At 34.3% G+C, this 20,056-nt stretch overlaps 1 protein-coding gene across 3 annotated transcripts in view; it reads right to left on the bottom strand.

Moving 5' to 3' along the window:
* Positions 1–464: 464 nt before the first annotated feature.
* The window catches only part of OLFM3 (olfactomedin 3), a 205,267-nt gene continuing 185,675 nt past the window's right edge, over positions 465–20,056 (bottom strand). For all 3 annotated transcript variants that reach the window (XM_017974979.4, XM_035252272.3, XM_035252271.3), the window contains 2 exons: positions 5,288–5,394; positions 465–4,175 (listed from right to left, as the gene is read on the bottom strand). In XM_017974979.4, the coding sequence (XP_017830468.1) occupies positions 3,498–4,175; positions 5,288–5,394 (785 nt within the window). In that variant the 3' untranslated portion in view covers positions 465–3,497. The remainder of the gene's footprint in view (positions 4,176–5,287; positions 5,395–20,056) is intronic.

Genomic DNA, 20,056 nt, shown 5'->3' with positions numbered 1-20,056 from the left:
ATCCTGATTTCAATATGTATACTCCTTGCTGAACTGAATGATACTTATGACTCCTGGCCTTTTTAGAAACAACTGTTTAATGCTATAAGCATTAAGTAATGAAGGGTTTGTTTCATCCCATAGCATCCACATATGATTCATGCTTCCTGCCTAGAGCACTGGGTAGACTATTTCGTAGTAGCTCAGAACACTCTACTTATCATCTGATGATGGAGAAACTAAAATACACTTTGTCTCTGTATGTCCATTTTTTTTTTAGCTTATAAACAACAGAAATGTATTTTGCAGTTCTAGGGGCTGAGAAGTACCAGCTCAAGGTGCCAGTAATTTCTATGTCTGCCAAGGGACCTTTTTCAGCTTCATAGATGATTCCTTCTTGCTGTGTCTTCAGATGAGTATCCATCCTTTGATCATGTCATGGGAACTTTATCACACAGAGTACAATAAAAAATATAACTACTCCATCAAGTCAACAAGATGACATTTTTTATTCTGTTTTCCGAAGTATTGTATTTCTATAAAGCTAGGCTTTTATATACTCTGTAATGGCTGAAGTGATCAGATAAGTTTTAAATTTTTTTGTGTAAAGTATTCTTTAAGAAGAATAACATTATAGGACTATTACATGTAAAACTTACCTTAATAGGGAAATAATTGGTTTTAGTTTGAAAGGAACATAAGCATAATTTTATATATAGTTACATTTTAAAAATAATTTTGCTGGTTGAAAAATTCGTGCATCTAAATTTGGTAATGATTTTAAGATACAAAAACTTGTTTCTTATTAAGAATAAGAAACAATAAGAAATTAGCTTTATTTTCTGAAGGTAAGATTTCATCAGAGAGAATACTATGACTACAAAGATGAAATGACTCCACGTGTATGGAGACAGGAATCAGAGATTCTGAGTTTGTGATGAACCTTAAATAATCATAATTCTATTTATATAACATATCTGCTGTTATTTTTTCTTTTATCTCTACATATTGGAAACATAGTGAAATGCTACCATTTTCTGAAGTTGTAGATATAAGTTCAGGTGCAAGTAATAAGCATTGTGATTCAAGCGCCACAAATAACACAAAAACACAATCAGACCATGAACATATTATTATTTGAGTGATATGAAAGCTTGTTAATGATCTGGTTAATTCAGAAAATATCAGTTACATAGTTTAGTCAGGATTAAGACTTTCTGAGCTTGGATTTCTCCAATGCTTTGATTATGTGTGTGGTTTAAAAATACTTATTATTTTCCTCAGAAGATTTATTTGTTGGAGATTAAAAAAACACTGAATAGAGTAAGTTCTCATTTATTTCAGGCACAAAACTGATAATAATTTATTAAGAAAAATGCTTTCTGTAAATATTCAATGATTATCACATTTTTAAACTTATGTTACCCCACTTCTGGTGACAACAGTAAAATCTGTGCTTGCTCTAGAAGCACATACACTATAAATTGGAAATGGTGATAAAATCTCACTTAGAAAACAATAAAGTGCTTTGCAAGCTTCATACCTCATGAATAAGCTGTGATCATCCAAATTTTGAATGTACGTGGTGCCATATAACATCATTTTAAAAAACCAAATAATGAAGATACAGATATCTGTTGGGGGCTGTCTACTCAAAAATTCATTCATTTTGAAAATTAAAGTGACTTTTTTTTCCTCATACAAACTCAATATATGGAACTGATTATTTTTGGTCCAATATATGGACTGATTATTTTTGTGGTGTGTGTACAGTGACAAGTGAATCTCCTAAATTTTCCAACTCCCGATAGCAAACTAGCGCTTATGTAAACTTATAAAAAAAGAAGAATAAAATATTGCAAAAGGACCCAGAATAGTCATTAAATCATGCTAAGTTCTTGTAGGCAAAAAACAAAAACAAAAAACCTTTGTTAAACCTTTACAGTTGCAAGATTGGGTTATTTAATTCTACAATTTTGACAGTGAGATGTTTGAGGATGATGCTTTACTGGTAATATTTGAAATAAATTACATTTAAATATTAGGATTTCTTTACATGACACTTTATCGAAATTATTACATCCTTATCTTTCAAAGAAAATGGTGGTAGTATTTATGTGTGAAACTAATAATTTAAAATAATTTGTTATATTATTTATTATAGAATATACTTTTTAAATTGTTAAGTTTCCATGTTAGTTTCCACATGTTTATAGAGTTATTAACATCAGTATTAGTAAAGCTCCTCTCTTTGGGTTACATTATTTTTCCTCATACAGTGAATCAAGGTAGCAAAGGGTTGCTTTTCCATTTTGTTTTCTGAATTGATTATTTACAGTTTTGAAATCACAAAGACAGCTCCCAGATCTCCCCATCACTTTCTTTTGCACAGATCTTGCCAATAACTCCTCAGGGCTCATAATATAAATCTAGAGGACGTTACAGAAATTTTCTTTTCTTAGTTTTCAAATGTGCTTATGTACTTTTCAGGGTTCTAATACAAGGAATTTCATTATTGCAAGTTGTATGTAAAATATAAATTAAATACTTGTACATTTAACTATGAAGAACAAAATTTGTTTAGTGCATATAATAAATGAGTAGAGTCAACTCAAATCCAATAATTAGAATCCAGCTGCATCTTGTTCAAGAAACTGTATGTGTTGCAATCAGCGGAGTAAACAGAGTAACTCAGGTGTATGAAATTAGGTTTTGCCTTCAGGGTCAGTGGCACAATAAACTTGGAGTAAAATAAAGACACTATGTAAGGTATCTGGTTTGGTTTTCATTTTAGGTCATAATGCTTATGTAAAGGGGTAAGCCAAGAAAATTCTTCTTGACCACACTTGAAAATGGACTCATTTACTGAGATTAAATTTCAGTGTATTTTATAAAAAATATTACTTTCACAGAAGTGAAGAGATACAATAGCACAATGGTGGTTACAATGGTAGAAATACATACTGCCAATAAATTGTTAGCAAGAGATTTAAAAATGACTGTACAGCACCGCATCAGAGAATTGTGTTAACAGCAAAATGATTAATGGTATTTTTCGATATAAATGAAATCCTTACTTTTTTTTTAAAGAAATGTATGGGGTAAAAGTGCTTTTTGTTCTTCTAATTCCTACCAAAATATTTCCTGATGTGGAGCAAAAGACAGAAAAAAATGACAGTTAAAAAAAAAGACATTCATGCATTTAAGCCGCCATTAGTCTCTGACTCTAATATAAGGCAGATCATTAATCTCTTGCAAAACTATGACTTTAGCCACTTAAACTCTTTTTTTAGTGCTTTATATGACAAGGACATGATAGGCCTTGCAAATGTAGAAGTTAAGATGTGTTTCCAACATGGTAAGTTAGACAAGCTCAGCTATTTTTTGAAACACCAACTTTACAATAAAAAATGCTTTGCTTTGGAGAAACGATGAAAAATAGTAATAAAGAAAAAAACAGAAGGGGTCCTATAGAGTTTATCACAAATTACACTGTTTAGATCAATGAAAACATTTGCCTATGTGTCATCCTCTGTCTTGATGATATGGAAAAGGGTGACATTGAACAGGACCTGGTGGCCGTTGTTCCAGGCATAAAGAGCTCGATCTCTTGCATTGTAGTCAAGCATGGATATGTGAAAGTATTGGTTATGGAAGGGAATGTCTGTGTACTCATATGTGGAGGTTTTGGTGGAATAGGAATAATACACCTTGGCTCCAGTTAAGTGGGAGTTGGTGACATACAGGGTCCCACAGATCATGAAAGATTCCCCTGCACTTCTCTTGGGGTAGCCAGTGCTCCAGCTCTTCGTCACCTCCAAGGTATCTTGGTTAAGTTGGCTGATGACAATATTGCCTGCATTCTGGTTAGTTGCATACACAGCCCACAGCCCGATTTCATCAGCCATTAGGTCGATGTCAGAGAATCCACCCCAGGTGTAGGGGTAAACATTATGAAAACCAGCATACTCCAGGCTTCGTTGGGCAAGCACTCTCCCCATATCAAAGCTGTATTTGATGATGATATTACTCTGATACTTGTTAAAATAGAGTGAGCCATTGTAGACAACATGGTTAGTTCCTGCCCACTTGAAAGGAAGGTTGTATGTCCTTGATTCAGCCCCACTGACAAAGTCTGCAATTGATTTGTATTCACGAACAATTTTATTGTTAGTATAACTGTCCATGTACCAGACCTGAGAAGAAGGAAAAAAATAAATGGAGTGACTAAATTCTGTACTTTTCTGATAATTCCAAAAGAAAGACAGTGAGAGTCAGCACATACTAATATTATAATTCTCAGACTCTGGACGTCACATTGTCTTATTGCTGACCTGCTGCAATGTGCGTATTTCAGGTTTTATAAAAATATTGCTATGGTCTATTGATGTGGAAAAGACATAACTGAATTCACTGTCTTGACATTAGTTTGCCTTTTGCTTTTTCTTTCTCTGTTTCTTAAATTCCTGACCATTTGGTGCATATCACTGAGTGAATCAAACATATGTCAATGCAAATTACAATGCTTGATAAATCAATGCAATCAGTGAAAACTACAACAAATATAACCTTGGCAAATTACATTTATTCTATCTCTTGCTCTGAAAAAAGGGTATAGTCTAATTTTGCATATTCAATTGAAATAAGCACCATAGAATCTTCTAGAAACACTTGTTTATTGGGCTAGCTTGTAAGTGCAACTGCATTTTAATGAAACCATTTTACTAACTTAATAACTAACCTCATTTCGATGGAACCCTTGAGAATCTTAATTTATACTGAGTTCTGAAATAGGACATAAATAGAACTATTGCAAGTTTTTAGTATATTGATTTACATAATACAGGCATTGCCAACTTATGAAAATACCCCCAAAAGTCTCAGTGCTATATCTTTTAATATTACCTCTAGACTCCAGGGATATTTAAGCTTATTTAGCAAATTTGTTTTGCCCTTGAGTTTCTCCACTTATTTAGTGCTATTGTTTTTTCATACTAAAGAACATATTTTAGAAAGAGTATAGAGGGAAATTTGTATGGTTGTAATTAGCCCTTTCAAGCATAAAACATGACTAAAATTAATAAAAAATAGATTCACTAAATGATGAATTGAAGGATGGAACATTTTACTAAGATAGATTTGCCATTCTTCTTTAAATATGTTAATATTATAAAACAGAAAATATTCGCAAATTATATAACAGTTTTCAAGTACAAACAAATAGCCCTGAAGAAAATGAATAGTCCAGAAGAGACAAAGGCTAAACAGAACTTAATTCTAAGCAAAGGTGTTTGTGGGAGAAACATACTCTGTTGTTTTTTTCAGATGCTAAAGGATCTGTCATCCAAGCGCCAAATCGGGTTCCAGATGTCTTGACCGTAATTGGGCCTGTGATTTTCATCAGTTTACCACAAGCTAAAATTAGAGAAACACAAACATGTTAAGTGAACACAGGTAATGATTCTAATACACATACTCACACTAAGAGCAAAGAAGGGGATCATAAAGCTAAGTCAATCCATGGGATTAACGTAACATTTCTGAATGAATGATTATTCATCGTTCAAAGTCCTGGGCCTTTAACCAAACTTTGAACCATCAGGAGTTGTTTTTTCAATGCTCCAAATTTTGAATAAAAATTTGTAAAGTGGGAAATGATTTGTATACTCTGAAAAGAAATAAATGAGGAACAACATTATTGTTACACCAGTTCAGGGCTGCTTCTCTTAAGTAAGAAGTCAGGCAAATGAAGCGAATTGCCCACAGACCAGTTTACCTGATGGCCAGAAACTCCTGCCCTTCCCTGTCCCCATGCTGTGTGACTATGGATAACTTATACAAGCCAGAAAATACAGTTCCAACTGATTTTCAATCTCTATTGGCCAAGAAGCAGCCTCCAAAAACATCTTAATAGGCTATCAGTAAAAAATTCCGCCAGTCACAGTGGCTCACACCTGTAATTCCAGCACTTTGGGAGGCTGAGGTGGGTGGATCATGAGGTTAAGAGATCAAAACCATACTGGCCAACATAGTGGAACCTTGTCTCTACTAAAAATACAAAAATTAGCTGGGTGTGGTAGCATGAGCCTATAGTTACAGCTACTTGGGAAACAGGCAGGAAAACCACTTGAACCTGGGGGCGGGGGTTGCAGTGAGCTGAGATTGCACCATTGCACTCCAGCCTGGGCAACAGAGCAAGATTCTGTCTCAATAAATAAATAAACAAACAAATAAATAAATAAAAATAAAAAAATCAGTCACAGTCTATCAGAAAGAGGTAGAGTTTTGAAAGGTAAATGCCTTACATAGATAACAGGTCTGATAGGGTAGATATGAACACACAAAGAAAAAAGTCCCAAAAACTCAGACCCTCAGACCCCAAAGTCACATGCAGATGAAAGATGAAGAGATGTAACACATGACAAAAAATTAATGACTTTCATGACAAAAGATGTAATATTTTTATCAGCCCACATGCAAATAAGATCTTAGAAATAACTTGGACTTCATAAATGCCAAAAGCAAAACCAAACAGAAAGCTAGGCATTTTTGTGATATTTTAAGGAAGATTACCATAAATTTTTTTTTTTTTTTTTTTTGAGACAGAGTTTCGCTCTTGTTACCCAGGCTGGAGTGCAATGGCGCGATCTCGGCTCACGGCAACCTCCGCCTCCTGGGTTCAGGCATTTCTCCTGCCTCAGCCTCCCGAGTAGCTGGGATTACAGGCACGTGCCACCGTGCCCAGCTAATTTTATGTAATTTTTAGTAGAGACGGGGTTTCACCATGTTGACCAGGATGGTCTCGATCTGTTGACCTCGTGATCCACCCGCCTTGGCCTCCCAAAGTGCTGGGATTACAGGCTTGAGCCACCGCGCCCGACCTACCATAAAGTTTTAACTACATTTAAAAATATTGTTTTTGTCCCTTTATCTGGATTATATTAGTTTGGGTGCTTATCTTTCTTTTTATTTTAAATTCAAGTTTTATTTTAGATAGAGGGGTGCATGTGCAGGTTTGTTACATGGGTATACTGCACACAGGTAGTTAAGCATAGCACCTAATATATAGTTTTATGAGATTTTAAACAGCAAAATTTAAAAGTGATTTATTATACACATTGCAAAAGACAATATGGCTGCTTATAAATGTTGGGCTCTGGTCTAAACAAAATCTTCTTTCTCGTCCATTTATACCATGTTATCTTCTTCTATTTCTTTATTTTCTTAAAACTTTTTTGGGTCCTATTTGCTCTACGTATCTTCTTTCCTCCTCTGCCCCTTGATAAATGACAGAGGATAAATTTCTATTAATTCCTGTTGGTTTGTGTTTGTTTGGAAGGAAACGAACATACCCAAAGCAAATTCAAAGACAAACTAATTCTAACTTGGAGCTTATTTTGCCTCAGTTTTCTCAATATATGCTTCTTATAAGAACAATTTATAACTCGCAGAATACTAAGCTTTTCAATTAGGAAGATGATGAATGGTAACATTATGTCTTGCACTATTAGTTCAGTGATAACTATAAATTTGGTAATCTCTAGCATTTCATAAAACCTGAATGGAATATATTTTTCCCCTTTTGTAAAAGAAATCAAATGTGATGGCATTGTTATATCTACGGAGCGAGTTACTTTCTGATATCCTCAAATCTGAAAAAGACTTTATGGCATTATCTGTATTGAATAGCAAGACTTTGCATTAAGCCTATTTGGAATATGTAAGCTCTAATTGCTATAAACACATAAGCGATATATGAGTAAATTAGTATCAATTTGAAATAGAAAATGTTAATCATATTCTGAACAGATCTAGTCGAGTATATTCTCTGCATGCAGAATAAGTAAAGTAATATTTTTAATAATGTCCTATATAAATATTTTTTAATCAACAGGTGATATGAGCATAAAAATTTCAAGTGTAAGTAGAGTATAACAAATAAAAGGGCATTTCTTTCCCCTAAAAAGCATCATAAAACATGTGATATATTTTTCTAAACATGGGAAAGTAATTCTGACTTAAGATGATAGACTGATACACGATTTTATCTCCTTTCATTTTCTATGATCTCATTAAAATAATAGTACAGGAGTAAACCATGAGGGGAAATAACCAAAAGCAAAAAAGCAAAGTAAAGGTACAAGAGCCATTGGTGGAGAAGTTTTAACCAATTTCCAGAAGGCAGGGTTGGTGAAGAGTGGTCATTAAAGATGAAGATGGAGTAAGATGCATCTGTGTCTATACAGAGCAAGTGAGACCTGAGGAGGGAGATGATCTGCCTTGAAGAGGAGAAAGAGAGGACTCAGAAACATAAGGAGAAAGAATGCTAGGAGTCAGGCAGGACTCTGGAAACAGGTACACCACTTAAATCATGCCTTAAGAGCAATTGACTCCATCTTTTTCTGTAGATGCAGGACTCCAGAAGGCAAAGAAAAACCAACTATGAAACCTATTAAGCCTATTTGGAATATATAAGCTCTCAGATCACTAATACTCTGTATTAGTGACCTGAGAACACTTAGGATGATTGACATAGACAATGGAGGGCCAGAATAAAGGCTCCTACACAATAACATTGGTGGTTTCCCTGCCCACTCACCGTAGAAACATGTCAAGCCCTATCTTCAATAACAAGAGTTTCCAAGAAGATTTTTGTTTAAAACTTTAAAACTGTATGTATAACCAAGGAGATATTTTCAAAAAGTTTTTAAGAATAACTGATGTAAATGTGCAGAAAAAGCAGGGTTTTTTACAGAAGAAGTAACTCAGAGAATAGACAAGATACTAGTACCTTCTACGAGATTTGTATAATATATGCTGTACACTGTGAAAGGAAAACACAAAAGAACCATTGTAGTTAGAAAACAAAAATATAATTATATTAAAAAATAGATTGGAAGATAAAAAGAGTTATGCCCAAAAATAAAGCAAAAAAGATAAAAATGAAAATAAGAGAAAAAATATGGAGGCATCTAGGATCTATCCAGAAGCTCTAACATCCGGAGAGAAAGGTTTCCAGGATGAGAGGAGAGAGAAAACGAGGGGAGAACATTATCAAGGAAATTATACAGCAAATCTCCCCAGTAACGAAACCTAAATATTAAAAGAATACATAATAATTACTGAAAAAAAGATCTACTTAAAAATAACTACTCTGAAATGTTAGAAGATGAATAGTAAACTGAAATGGAAATTTTTAGAGAGAGAATATGAACTTGTCTATGCAAACAGATAGAATTAGCCTAGAATTGAGCTTCTCATCACCAATACTAGATGCGAGAGGAAAATGATTAGGGCATTTACACTTAGGAAGAAAATCAGAGAAAAACAGAATGAAGATATTTTTTGACATATGAACTTCCCCAAAATTTACCTACAATGAACATTTTCTTCACAAGTTACTTGAGGATATATGGCAGTGAGTACCTCAAGACACGGGAAGACACGAGACAGGAAAATAGTGGTTTCCTGTCCCAGAATGACAACTCTGCAGTTGGTCTTGAGAAAATCAGCCCAGAATGGACACACAGTTCCAAGAGGGAGGTCTCAGAAATAAGTGGAATTGATACACAGATAGACTATATGAGATCCTCTAGAAAAACTGGGTATGGCAAAGGCAATTATTGATGTATACAAAATAATTCACTGAATTTAACCTAGTAATAGTCTCCTTTGAGTGGAACAAATATGACATTGGACTTAAAGGGGAAGAAAATGCGTCTAAGTCCACCACTTAGCTCCCAAAGAACAATATTAACATTGCTACAATAATGTAAACACTCATGTCTAACTGGTAGAATCAGCCCATAAACTAATTACATAAGACTTGTCAGACATCTCATCTGCTCTGTGATTATAGAAAAGCCAAAATGTTTCCAACCGTGACAACATGGAGCGTAGGTAACGTCCACGTTGTTAGGGAATTAAACACTGGGAGAGGAAATGGAAAAAACCATGGGGTGTAATTGTCTTCATATTTTAAAAATATGGTGGTAAGAGATTTTCCTATTGTTGAAAAAGAATGAATATTTAAATTTAAGACTTGAAATTACAAATTTTATAGGGTCGAACTGTGAATAGTCATGAAATCATATTAGGAGGAAACATGAAAGAAAGTGGAGTTGGCAAAGTATCTAAATTCTCATTGTGCAGAGCAGGAAGCCAGCAAACAATGTCTAAAAGTGTAAACCAAAATAACTGAAGAAAAAAGCATGTTATTAGAAATATAGACATAATCACTGATAGCCCTAAAATTAAACTGTTAAATGTGGTTAAATCTGGGGAGTAGAGCTGAAGGAGACTGGTGCTTTTTATTCTGAGCGTATGATTTTCCAGCTATGTACATATAATATTTAGGTTATAATGGAAAAAGTTAAAATAGCTGCAGAAATTCAGTAGCCTTTAATTTTATAAAGCAAAAATCACATTATATATTGCCTTTTGAAAAATCATTTCCAGGTTTTATATGCCATGCTTCCTTGGGGCCAGGAAGTAGTTGAAATTGGAAGAGGTAAACAGTTTTCAGAAATGGAGGCTGTGAATATTCTGTATTTTAATTTGGTCTTTATCCTGTAAGGAATAGATGAAAACTGTGTTCTTTAAACTTTTAGCTCTGTCTTACAATTGACATGGCAATCTCTTGCTCTTTAAATCTTTCAACCTTAAAAAGTTAGAATTTATATTATGAATTAAGATGTATCACTTAATATAACAAAGCTAATAAATTTACAGTGGCTAGTAAATGTGCAGGAACTCTAATAAAAGATGCTATCCATATGATTCAAATAGGAATGATGTATATTTCAAAGTAGTTAAATGATAACAATCTTGGAAAATGTATATTCCTGTTGAAGATTTGCTAAAGGAGAAAAAGTCTAAAACGTGAAAATATTTTAAAAATGTGAATAATTTTATGATCATTTGAAAATATATATATATGTATATATATACAGATCTTAGAGGTCAGTCGAGTTTAATTTTGTTCTGAATACAGATTAATATGTCTCGAATGTGAAACATAAACGTAGTGTAATGTTCATTCTCACAAAACTTTATACTCAGAGGAAATCACCAAATGGAAACACAATCTGTAAAAATTTATGGTGACCTCAAGTTCTTTCTATTGTTCAAGTGAATGTAGATTTTGTAGTTATGGAGTTTGACTTAACATTTTAGATGACCAAACTATAAAATTAAACTTCAAAGTGAAGCTTGCTTTACCAGCAAAACTGCCTGCTGTGGTATAGGTACCTTATTGCCAGACTGAAGCTTGATTTACAAGCAAGAAGACACAGTCCTGGTATTTGCCTCAAATGTATGCATATTTCAGATGTTGAAGTGTGTATAATCAGATGTTGATTAGTTGAAACCTGAACAATAACTGTCCCTGGGACTCAGAATCATGCCATGAGCTTTATCTGGTCAACATTTCCAAACAGCCCACAGCACATCACTGGCTTGGGGTGTCTTTGGCTTCGATGGTGCTTGAATCTAATCCAGACTTGCATCTATACAGCAAAGGGATACTGCTAAGCCTTAGGTTGTTTTGGCCAACACATAGGACATAATTTGTACCGGAGATTAAAAGCTTCTGTTCTTAAACACTGGGTGACCACGGTAAAGTGGTCTTTTGGCCAGTTGACTCTTTTATTTTTTGTACCTGGTTTTGTGGGGAAAATTGATTCTTACTCTAGTCAATCTTACCTTAGAAAGTAAACTCTACTTTCTTGTAGCACTAAGCATTTCTCTGAAATATGTTAGAGGGTAAAAAAAATTTGTTACTGTTTTCAGATTAAATAATTAATTTTATTCATTCGACAACCATCTGCTGTGAACTTATTTTGTGTCAGAAGTATTCCAGGTGCTGGGAATACAAAGGCGATCAGGGAGGCAAGTCGTGTGTTACAGCTTCTCAAAATACTACTGCTTATGCCTCTACTTTTTGTTGCCTTTTTTCTTCTTTTCTCTTTTTTATATCCACTGGCAAGGAAAGTTAATGAAAGAAGTTATATCAGACCAAATCGGCATTGAGAAGAAAAGGAAATAGCAATGGGTGCACTGAATATTTGTCAATATTAAATAAATTTATTGAAATTCAGTCATAAGCACTCCTTCCATTAAGACAGTCTTCTTAGATAACCTTAAATATATCTGAGGTTAAGCCATATTTGCCTCTACTCTTCCTCCACAAAAGATACTCGTAAGCTGTCAACATAGAAACAGGCAAATTAGTGTCTCATGTTTAGTTTTTTTAAAAATAAAAAATGAATACGTCTATCTAGAAAAAAAACAATAAAACATAGTTATATTTCACTAGATCTCACTGATTTGTTCCTGCACATATATCTTAAAGGTAGTTGTTCTGTCTCTATGGTGGAAGCTTATCCCTATAATCAGGAAATCAATATATATCTAGTGTTTGGCCACAGAAGGTCTTATGAACATTTATGAACTCAGTGTTTTACATTATTTGATTATCCTTTGTGTAATCCTCTCTCTGTCCAGTTCCTTTATGTCTGTCATCCATTAGCTATCTTCTCTCTGCCAAGTGACTCAAAATGTGCAATTCCAGGCTTGGTCTTCCTGGTGTTACTCTGTATTTGACTTCAGTCCATCACAACTTTTACTCCTGCAGTCATACTCTTTGGGTAAACTAATTTTTGTAGTATTAATCTAAGAAACATACTTTAAATGAAGAGTTAATGTTCTAAAGCATTAACAATTTGAAAATAATAACTGCATTTCAGTTTCTTATTCTCAAATAGTGAGTACATTAAATATTTTATACTCCATAGCAATATACTTGCTTAAAACCCAAAATAGGTATATGATAATTATGTATGAAAATGTCCTTTACTTTTCACTGAGTAGGGGACAAAGTGCTTTGCATAAAGCTTCTCCACATTTGGTAACAATGTAAAGTGGTCTTTTAACTAGTTAAGTTTTTTATTTTGTATTTGGTTTTGTGGGGAAAATTGATTATTACTCCAGTCAATCTTACCTTAGAGAGCAAAACTTTTAGGTGCTTAAAAGAATGGCTTTGTATGTGACCTATGAACAGGGGTGTTTCATTCCTTTATTTATTCATTCATCCAGCAAAGGTTTTTTGAGCAGAAAGCATTGTTCCAAATACTAGAGTTAACCATAATGAGCAAGGCATGGCACTTTTGTTCTGATGAAGCTTACATTTTGGTGAGAAGGGAGAAAGAATAAATAAACAAATAAGCAAACTATAGATAAACTAAAACTCTGAAAAAAGATATCACATAAAAGTAAATATAATGCCAATATTCAAGTAGGGCAATTTTTTGAAGAGTGACTGGAAGCTACTTGATATTGGGAGGGTAAGGAAAACCTTTCAGTGTGTGGTATTTAATTTGAAATCTTCCTGACAAAGAAGGACATTTAGGCATTTAGTTTATTTACTGGAGTAGCTGTTTAGTGGATTTAGCCATTTAGAGAATGAGCTAGGGGAAGGCAGCATTTAAAACTGGTTGGGGACATGAGTTAAAGAGTTGGCCTGGATTTGAATCCTGATTTTATCCCTTATTCGCTGGGGACCCTGAACAATTTTTTAGCCTCTCAGTGTCTCATGGGCAACATAGAAATAATATCTATATCAAACTGTTATTGAGAAGATTTAATAAGAAATACAGGCTACATGTTTAAAATAGTGCTTGGTACATAGCTAAGTACTTAAGAAATATTAGCTATTATTATTGTTCTTGGAAAGGCCTCAGTATGCTTGGTGAGTTAAGAGGAACAAATAAACAGAAAAATCACTGTGTCTACAATACACTTGGAACAGAGAAAATGAGGTTGGAGGATGAGTAGTCCAGTAGTCCACGTTAAGTTTGTAAAATTTGTGAAGAAAATATTTGGATTTTATTCTATGAATGATGGAAAGCCATTGGATTATTTTAAAGGGGTCAGGGAGTGACAGAATGTAAGCTGACCTTAGAAAGATGTCTCTAGCTACGGTATAGAAAATTAATTGTAGAGTGGATAGAGTGTAACATAATGTCTCATTAAAAGGTTATCAGGCTGATTTAGGCGAAAGATGATGGAGGCAGTTGTGGAGATAGAGAAAAGTAGGTGGACTTGCGGTATGTTTTTAGAATAAAGTTGGTAAGATTAGGCTTTGGATTAGATGTGAGGTAAGGGAATTTAAAACCTCAAAGAAATAAGGATAACATCTAGATTTTTGGCTTGTCTAGCTAGGCAGATTGTGGTGTCATTTACTCAGATGAAAAGACTGAGGGAGGAATGGTTTTGGGAGCAAAATCAAGAATCCAGCAGAGACAATTCTAAGTTGTTCATGACTATTACACATATCAGTAGAAGCAGTGTATAAATCTAGGGAGCAGATACTTGTTTGAGTTTTGACAAAACAGTTTTGACAGTTTTCAGCATAATGACAACAGTGAAAGCCAGGGGCTACATACTGCCTCAGAGAGAAGGCATACACAGAAAAGTAAAGGCATCTAGCACAGAGCTCTGTAACTCATAATATTTATAGGACTCAGTAAAGAAGCCCAATAATAAGCTATACGTGGGATAGAAAAAAATAATGTGGTATTAAGAAATAAGTGTTTTAAGAAGGATGTAATACTGACCCATGACAAATAGCACAAAGATGTCAGCAACATAAGTTGAAAGAAATGACCATCAAATTTGGCAGCAAGAGTCACTGCTGATTACAAAACTCAGATGAAGAGTGGTGATCCCAGAAAATGAATTGAAGTTGGTTTGAAAAGAATGTAAACCAAAGCAGCAGCTATTTAAGAGTCTTTCAAGGGAAAAGAAGTGGGGAGACAGGGGTGGGAAAAGATGAGATCATGAAATTTTTTTTGTTGTGCTGATGTTGTTTAAGAAAGGTTTGTTTATAAAAATAGTGGGGAGCAATGCGCTGATGCTGTGAAAGACAATAATTAAATAAATGAAGCCCATGAGCAGATGGTAGTTTAATCTGGTTAGTAACCATGAGTAATCATGTTTCTACCTTTCCTTTTATAATTTTTTTTGTGTGTGTGAGTGTCTGTTAGTTTTTATTCCCATTAATTTCCCAAGAAATGTCCATAGAGTGGTATATTCCATCCAGGTTTGAACGCTGAGGCATGAGTTAGGAAGTCTGGTTTCAAATCTAGGCCACAGCATTCAATCAGCATATAATGTTGGACAATGCACTTATTCTCCGGAGGGGAGGTTCTTCATCTGCAAAATGAAACTTCTGAAGCTTGACATTTGTTTCATTTTAATGATGGGAACATTGAGTAGAGAGTGGAGCAACAGCATGTACATGCTGATGGAGGGAAGGTGGTATTTGTGGTTGTCATCAAATAACACCATCAGCATTATGTTTATCATCACTGTCATCTACCCTTACTCGCAGGAAGTAAACGCTGACAGAAAGAGCTCTTGATGTTGATTTCTTCTTAGTAGATGCTTCTCTTACAAATGGTTATTGATTTCCTAAGCTGGAATTCAACTTGCCAAATGAAATTAGCAAAATTAAAGTTACAGGAATGCATCAAACTGGCAGCGTTTTTGGTTATAATTTTGTGGACCTTAGTGTTAAGTAAATATAGGTATCCCAGATTTTAATGGAATAAAGGTATTGTAAAATGTAGTAAAATAAAATAAACAATAAAAGTCATTTTTTTTTATTTCTCAGCTTCCTCAAACTAGCTTTTGTTCAAGTAAATCATTATCTTTCTCACATTACTCTCACTTTTTATGAGGACAAAGGGAGCCAGACAGAAAGGATAATTTTCCCAAATGCCTGGAAGACAAATGTTCCTGTAAAGGTAGATGGCAAAGAAGGAAGTTAGGAGTCTTGCTTCATTGATTTTCTCCTACTATGCTCTTCTGTCTGCAGTAGGATATGAAAACATTAGCATTTATAAAATACTGCATTTGCACATTGCGTATGTTCAGAAAATGTACTGAAACCTACATTTTACCAAATGTAGTAACTGAAGGAAGTGACCATTTTATTTCTCTCATGACTTTTGGACATTAAATTTCTTATAATAAGTTACAATACGTATATATTAATCAGTAGCTCAGGAAAAGATGTCATTTGGGATTCAGTAGGAAGATCAGCTGTTTGCTCTAACAGTGTAAAAACCATCTGTCCTCTCTTTTGTTTATATATTTATACAGACACACACACACACACACACACACACAATATTATTGTACCCTGCAATATCCTGCACTAATAGCTTCTGGATTTGAATCCTAAGCTCATGTTCTTATAAACAGATTATATGGATTACTGAATATGCTTTTGAACAGAATGTTATTTCTTTTTACTTAAGGCCATTAGAGAACTCATGCATTAAGGAATACATATGATTTGATCTTTAAAGTCTATCTATTTAGGTACTTAAAATAAGTCTGCCTGTACCATACATTTGTTAGTAAAATGAATTTATATTATTTAAACTTTTATTTGCATGTCCAGCCCTACTAGTTATACTAATGAGGGAAAGGTAGGGATAAGAATGGATAATTAAACTGTATTGGATAGAGAACTGGAATGCATTTCTAATAGTTATCTGGCTAATGGGATCAAGACTAATATAAACATGTCTAAACAACCCACACTTTTCAAAGTTAACACAATTTCACTCTCTTCATTATTTTTGAAATTTCCTTGACTCGTCCTTTTACCTTTTCTGATATTAAGCCAATATTATGAACATATCTTTAAGGAGAAGCCTGTTCAGCATTCAAACTGAATGATGAATTGTGTTATAAAATCCCAACTAATTTGGCAATTCGTGTTTGCCTTTGGAAATACAGGTTTTATATCATTCAAAGGCTTACAATTTGGTTGTAATCTAGAAACATGTAGGAGGTAAAAAGAGGAGGATTGATGATAAATAAATTTATGATAAAATTTACCAGTTGCTAAAAATGTGGCTAAAATATAACTAAGTTTCCAGAGAACCAGAAGAATAAGTCAAATACATAGACAATGGAGATGTGGCCGTTCTGTTTTACAAACTGGAATTTTAGGAAGAGCAAGATGGTTTTTTGTAAGTGACTTTTTTGAAGATTCAATTTAAGGGCATAGTCTTATAAATTTCCTCTATTGCATTTCCGAGTCAAACCTCACTCCTCTGTACCTCAGGCACACAGTTTGGCTTTTTCGCTAATTCCTGCTTTTACTGAGGTCTTCAGTGTCTCTCGTTTAAGTGCTAATAAAGCAAAGTATAAGGTGTTTTGGAATGAAATACTGCATTGCCATTGAAGAGAGAATAGTTGGCAATGACAACAAATGTGAAAAAGGGCTGTGCTTTTATTTTCCTTTCCCCTCAAAGCTTTTTGGCTTAGTAAAAGCTATAGATGCATTTTATATTTGACATACACTGATTTATTTCTTGAAAAGCAACCTACAGCTTTTGATTTTAAAAATGAAATTGCGGACACTAATTTTTGTCTACTATGTTTCAGGTATATTGTGATAGTCTCTAGAAATTCCACTAGAACGAGACACTGATGGTTTCCGAATTCTCAGTGCAGCAGCAATTTATCTATAAGGGTGTAAAGATTAAAAGAAATCAAATGAGCATTTTCTGTAAAATGTGTTAATGTATTAAATGTCATGGGAGAGTAAGGGAGGGGGTTGTGGGAGATCGTGCCAGGGGAATCCAACCACATTAAGGGACAATCAGGGAATAGTTAAAGTGGGAAGAAAGAGTGTTCCATGACAAGGGAGAGCAAGTTCAACCACAAGGAGCTAAAGAAAGCACGTACAATTGAGAAACTGGAAGAGTAGAATGGTTAAAGCTTAGAGTGAGCACATCATGAGAACATGAGAACTCAAGGCCTGGAGAATCAGGCAGAGTCCATTTCATGAAGATAAAGCATGCAAAGGTGTTTGGATTACACTTTAAAGGTAAACCACTTGAATACAGGTGTAATACAGCAAGACTTGTTTTGGAAAATCATCCACACTAAATACTTTTTAGTGATAGAGAGCTAAAGTAAATGGTTAGGAGGGCATTTGAGTAATTCAGTTGAAAAATCATGAATGACACTCTGAATTAGGCTGGTGGAAGTGAGGATGTATAAGAGGTGGTTAAAATTAAAATTCATGTGATGTACCCTGTGAGAGATCGGTGAGAAGGCAGATAAAAGATGTGGTGATTGCATGGCGGTGCGAAGTTCAGAAAAGAATCAAGAATGAATTTAGCATCATTTTTCTACAACAATTGGGTGAATGGTGATTCTATTCATCAAATTAAAGTTACTGAGGTATCTGGGGGTTTCTTTATTATTGTATGTACCTCACAAAAGACATTATGCATGGGGGAAGAAATCTCAGTCTTTGAACTCAGTAGAACTTCCATGTAAAGTGATTGCCTATAACATGAATCTTTGACAAGTTACTTTAAACTTTCTGAGTATCTGTTTTAGGTAAGTTGTTGATGCTAATGCCTCACTTAGAGTTCTTGCTTAGATTGGAACTAGCACATGTAAAGCAGCTGGTCTCATGCATGTCAAGCGGTAGGCACTCAATATTGCTGAAGTTATTTACTTATGTGTCAGTTGTCCCCACTAAAATGTAACCTTGACAGGAAGAGGGAGATGGTCTCCTTCCCATCTTTATATCCACAAATACCTATAGCAAAGTGCCAGGACACATTAGGGAGTCAATAAATAATTGTTAAATAAAAGTATTAGCATATAATTTGGTTCTTGTTTAAAAACTAATTTGGCATAAACAGTAAAGACAGTGAACTCAAGTCTCTACTTGTGACCTTAAGATTCTAATGTTCCTTCCGTTAAACATGAAGTCTGAAAACTGTGTACTAGAATCCAGTGGTTCACTAGATGGCACCAAACCATTGCCCTAAAACAGCACTAACACAAAGGAGTTGGGGGCAGAGGAATGGAAAGCTGGAAACCCTTATTATAATCTACATTAAGTATCTTTTTGGTGTTCTTAGGGGTGTGTACAAACTGTACCATGTTTTCAGTCGAATTCTCACATACATACAATTACGTTCTCCATATCTAGGAATATGACATGATTCAATTAAGAAAAGGGGATTTTATTCTCTTCTGTCTTTCATTGGAGTACATTAAGTACTTGGAAAAGGACATTACTGTACCTCATTCAGGCCAGAGGGTGCATTGTTGAGACAGTTTCCCAATTTCCTCAAACCTTTAATTAATTCTGTAGTAGGAATAAGCAAAATAGTGCCCATGGTGCCCTAGCGGTCTTGATGACTTATGTTTCCTTCAGGGCCTTATTTGAGGGTAACTTAGAACTTGCAGGCAATGAGACTAGCTTGTTTTTTAGCATCTTAAAATTCATGTGATGTACGCTGTGACATTTATTTAAAAGCAAATCCCCTGAAAAAGTGAGGGAAAACACATTCATCATTGTTGTAATTTTATTGTTTCTCTCTAATCTATTTCTACCCTCTCCTAATTGGCTGTGTGGGTTGAGAAGCATTTGTGTAGAGTGAAGATGCCATTGATGAATAAGTCTTCTTGCTCTTGTTACTATATTGACGATTCTATAATTATCCAATGTCCCACTCTAGATCTGAGCACAATAGCAACTGGATTATAGACCCTTTTGGAGCAATTGAACCTCTGATATGTTTTTTTCTCTTTCCTTCTGTTAATGGTCCTAAAGTTAACATCAGTTTTCTTCCTGAAGTCCATGCATTCTGATAGATGGATAATCAGACACTTACTTATGAGATAATATTAGACTTGGAGTTAAAGGGTTCTCAGAGATGAATTGATCCAAACTGTACCAATGGCCAGAAAATGTAAATACTAAATTGAGTGTTAATCAAAGTATAACCTACTGATAAACTCAAAGTTATATGTTTGATTTCTTCTGCAGTTGTGTATATACATACACACATTTATGCAATATATAGAATATATACTACCAGACATCTTCTTTCAAATAGAGTGGCTCTTTTAAAATATAGAAAATATGAGGATTCATTTATTTTTTTTTCAGCTACCATGTGGCTTTATATTTCACTGTATTAGGACTGTATGGCTCTGCCTGGATGTTTTCTACATTGTAATTAAGGGC

The sequence above is a fragment of the Callithrix jacchus genome, chromosome 7, assembly GCF_049354715.1.
Source record: "Callithrix jacchus isolate 240 chromosome 7, calJac240_pri, whole genome shotgun sequence".
Lineage (NCBI taxonomy): Eukaryota > Metazoa > Chordata > Mammalia > Primates > Cebidae > Callithrix > Callithrix jacchus.
Note: the sequence above shows the minus strand (reverse complement) of the source record. Positions and strands in the feature narration are given on the sequence as shown.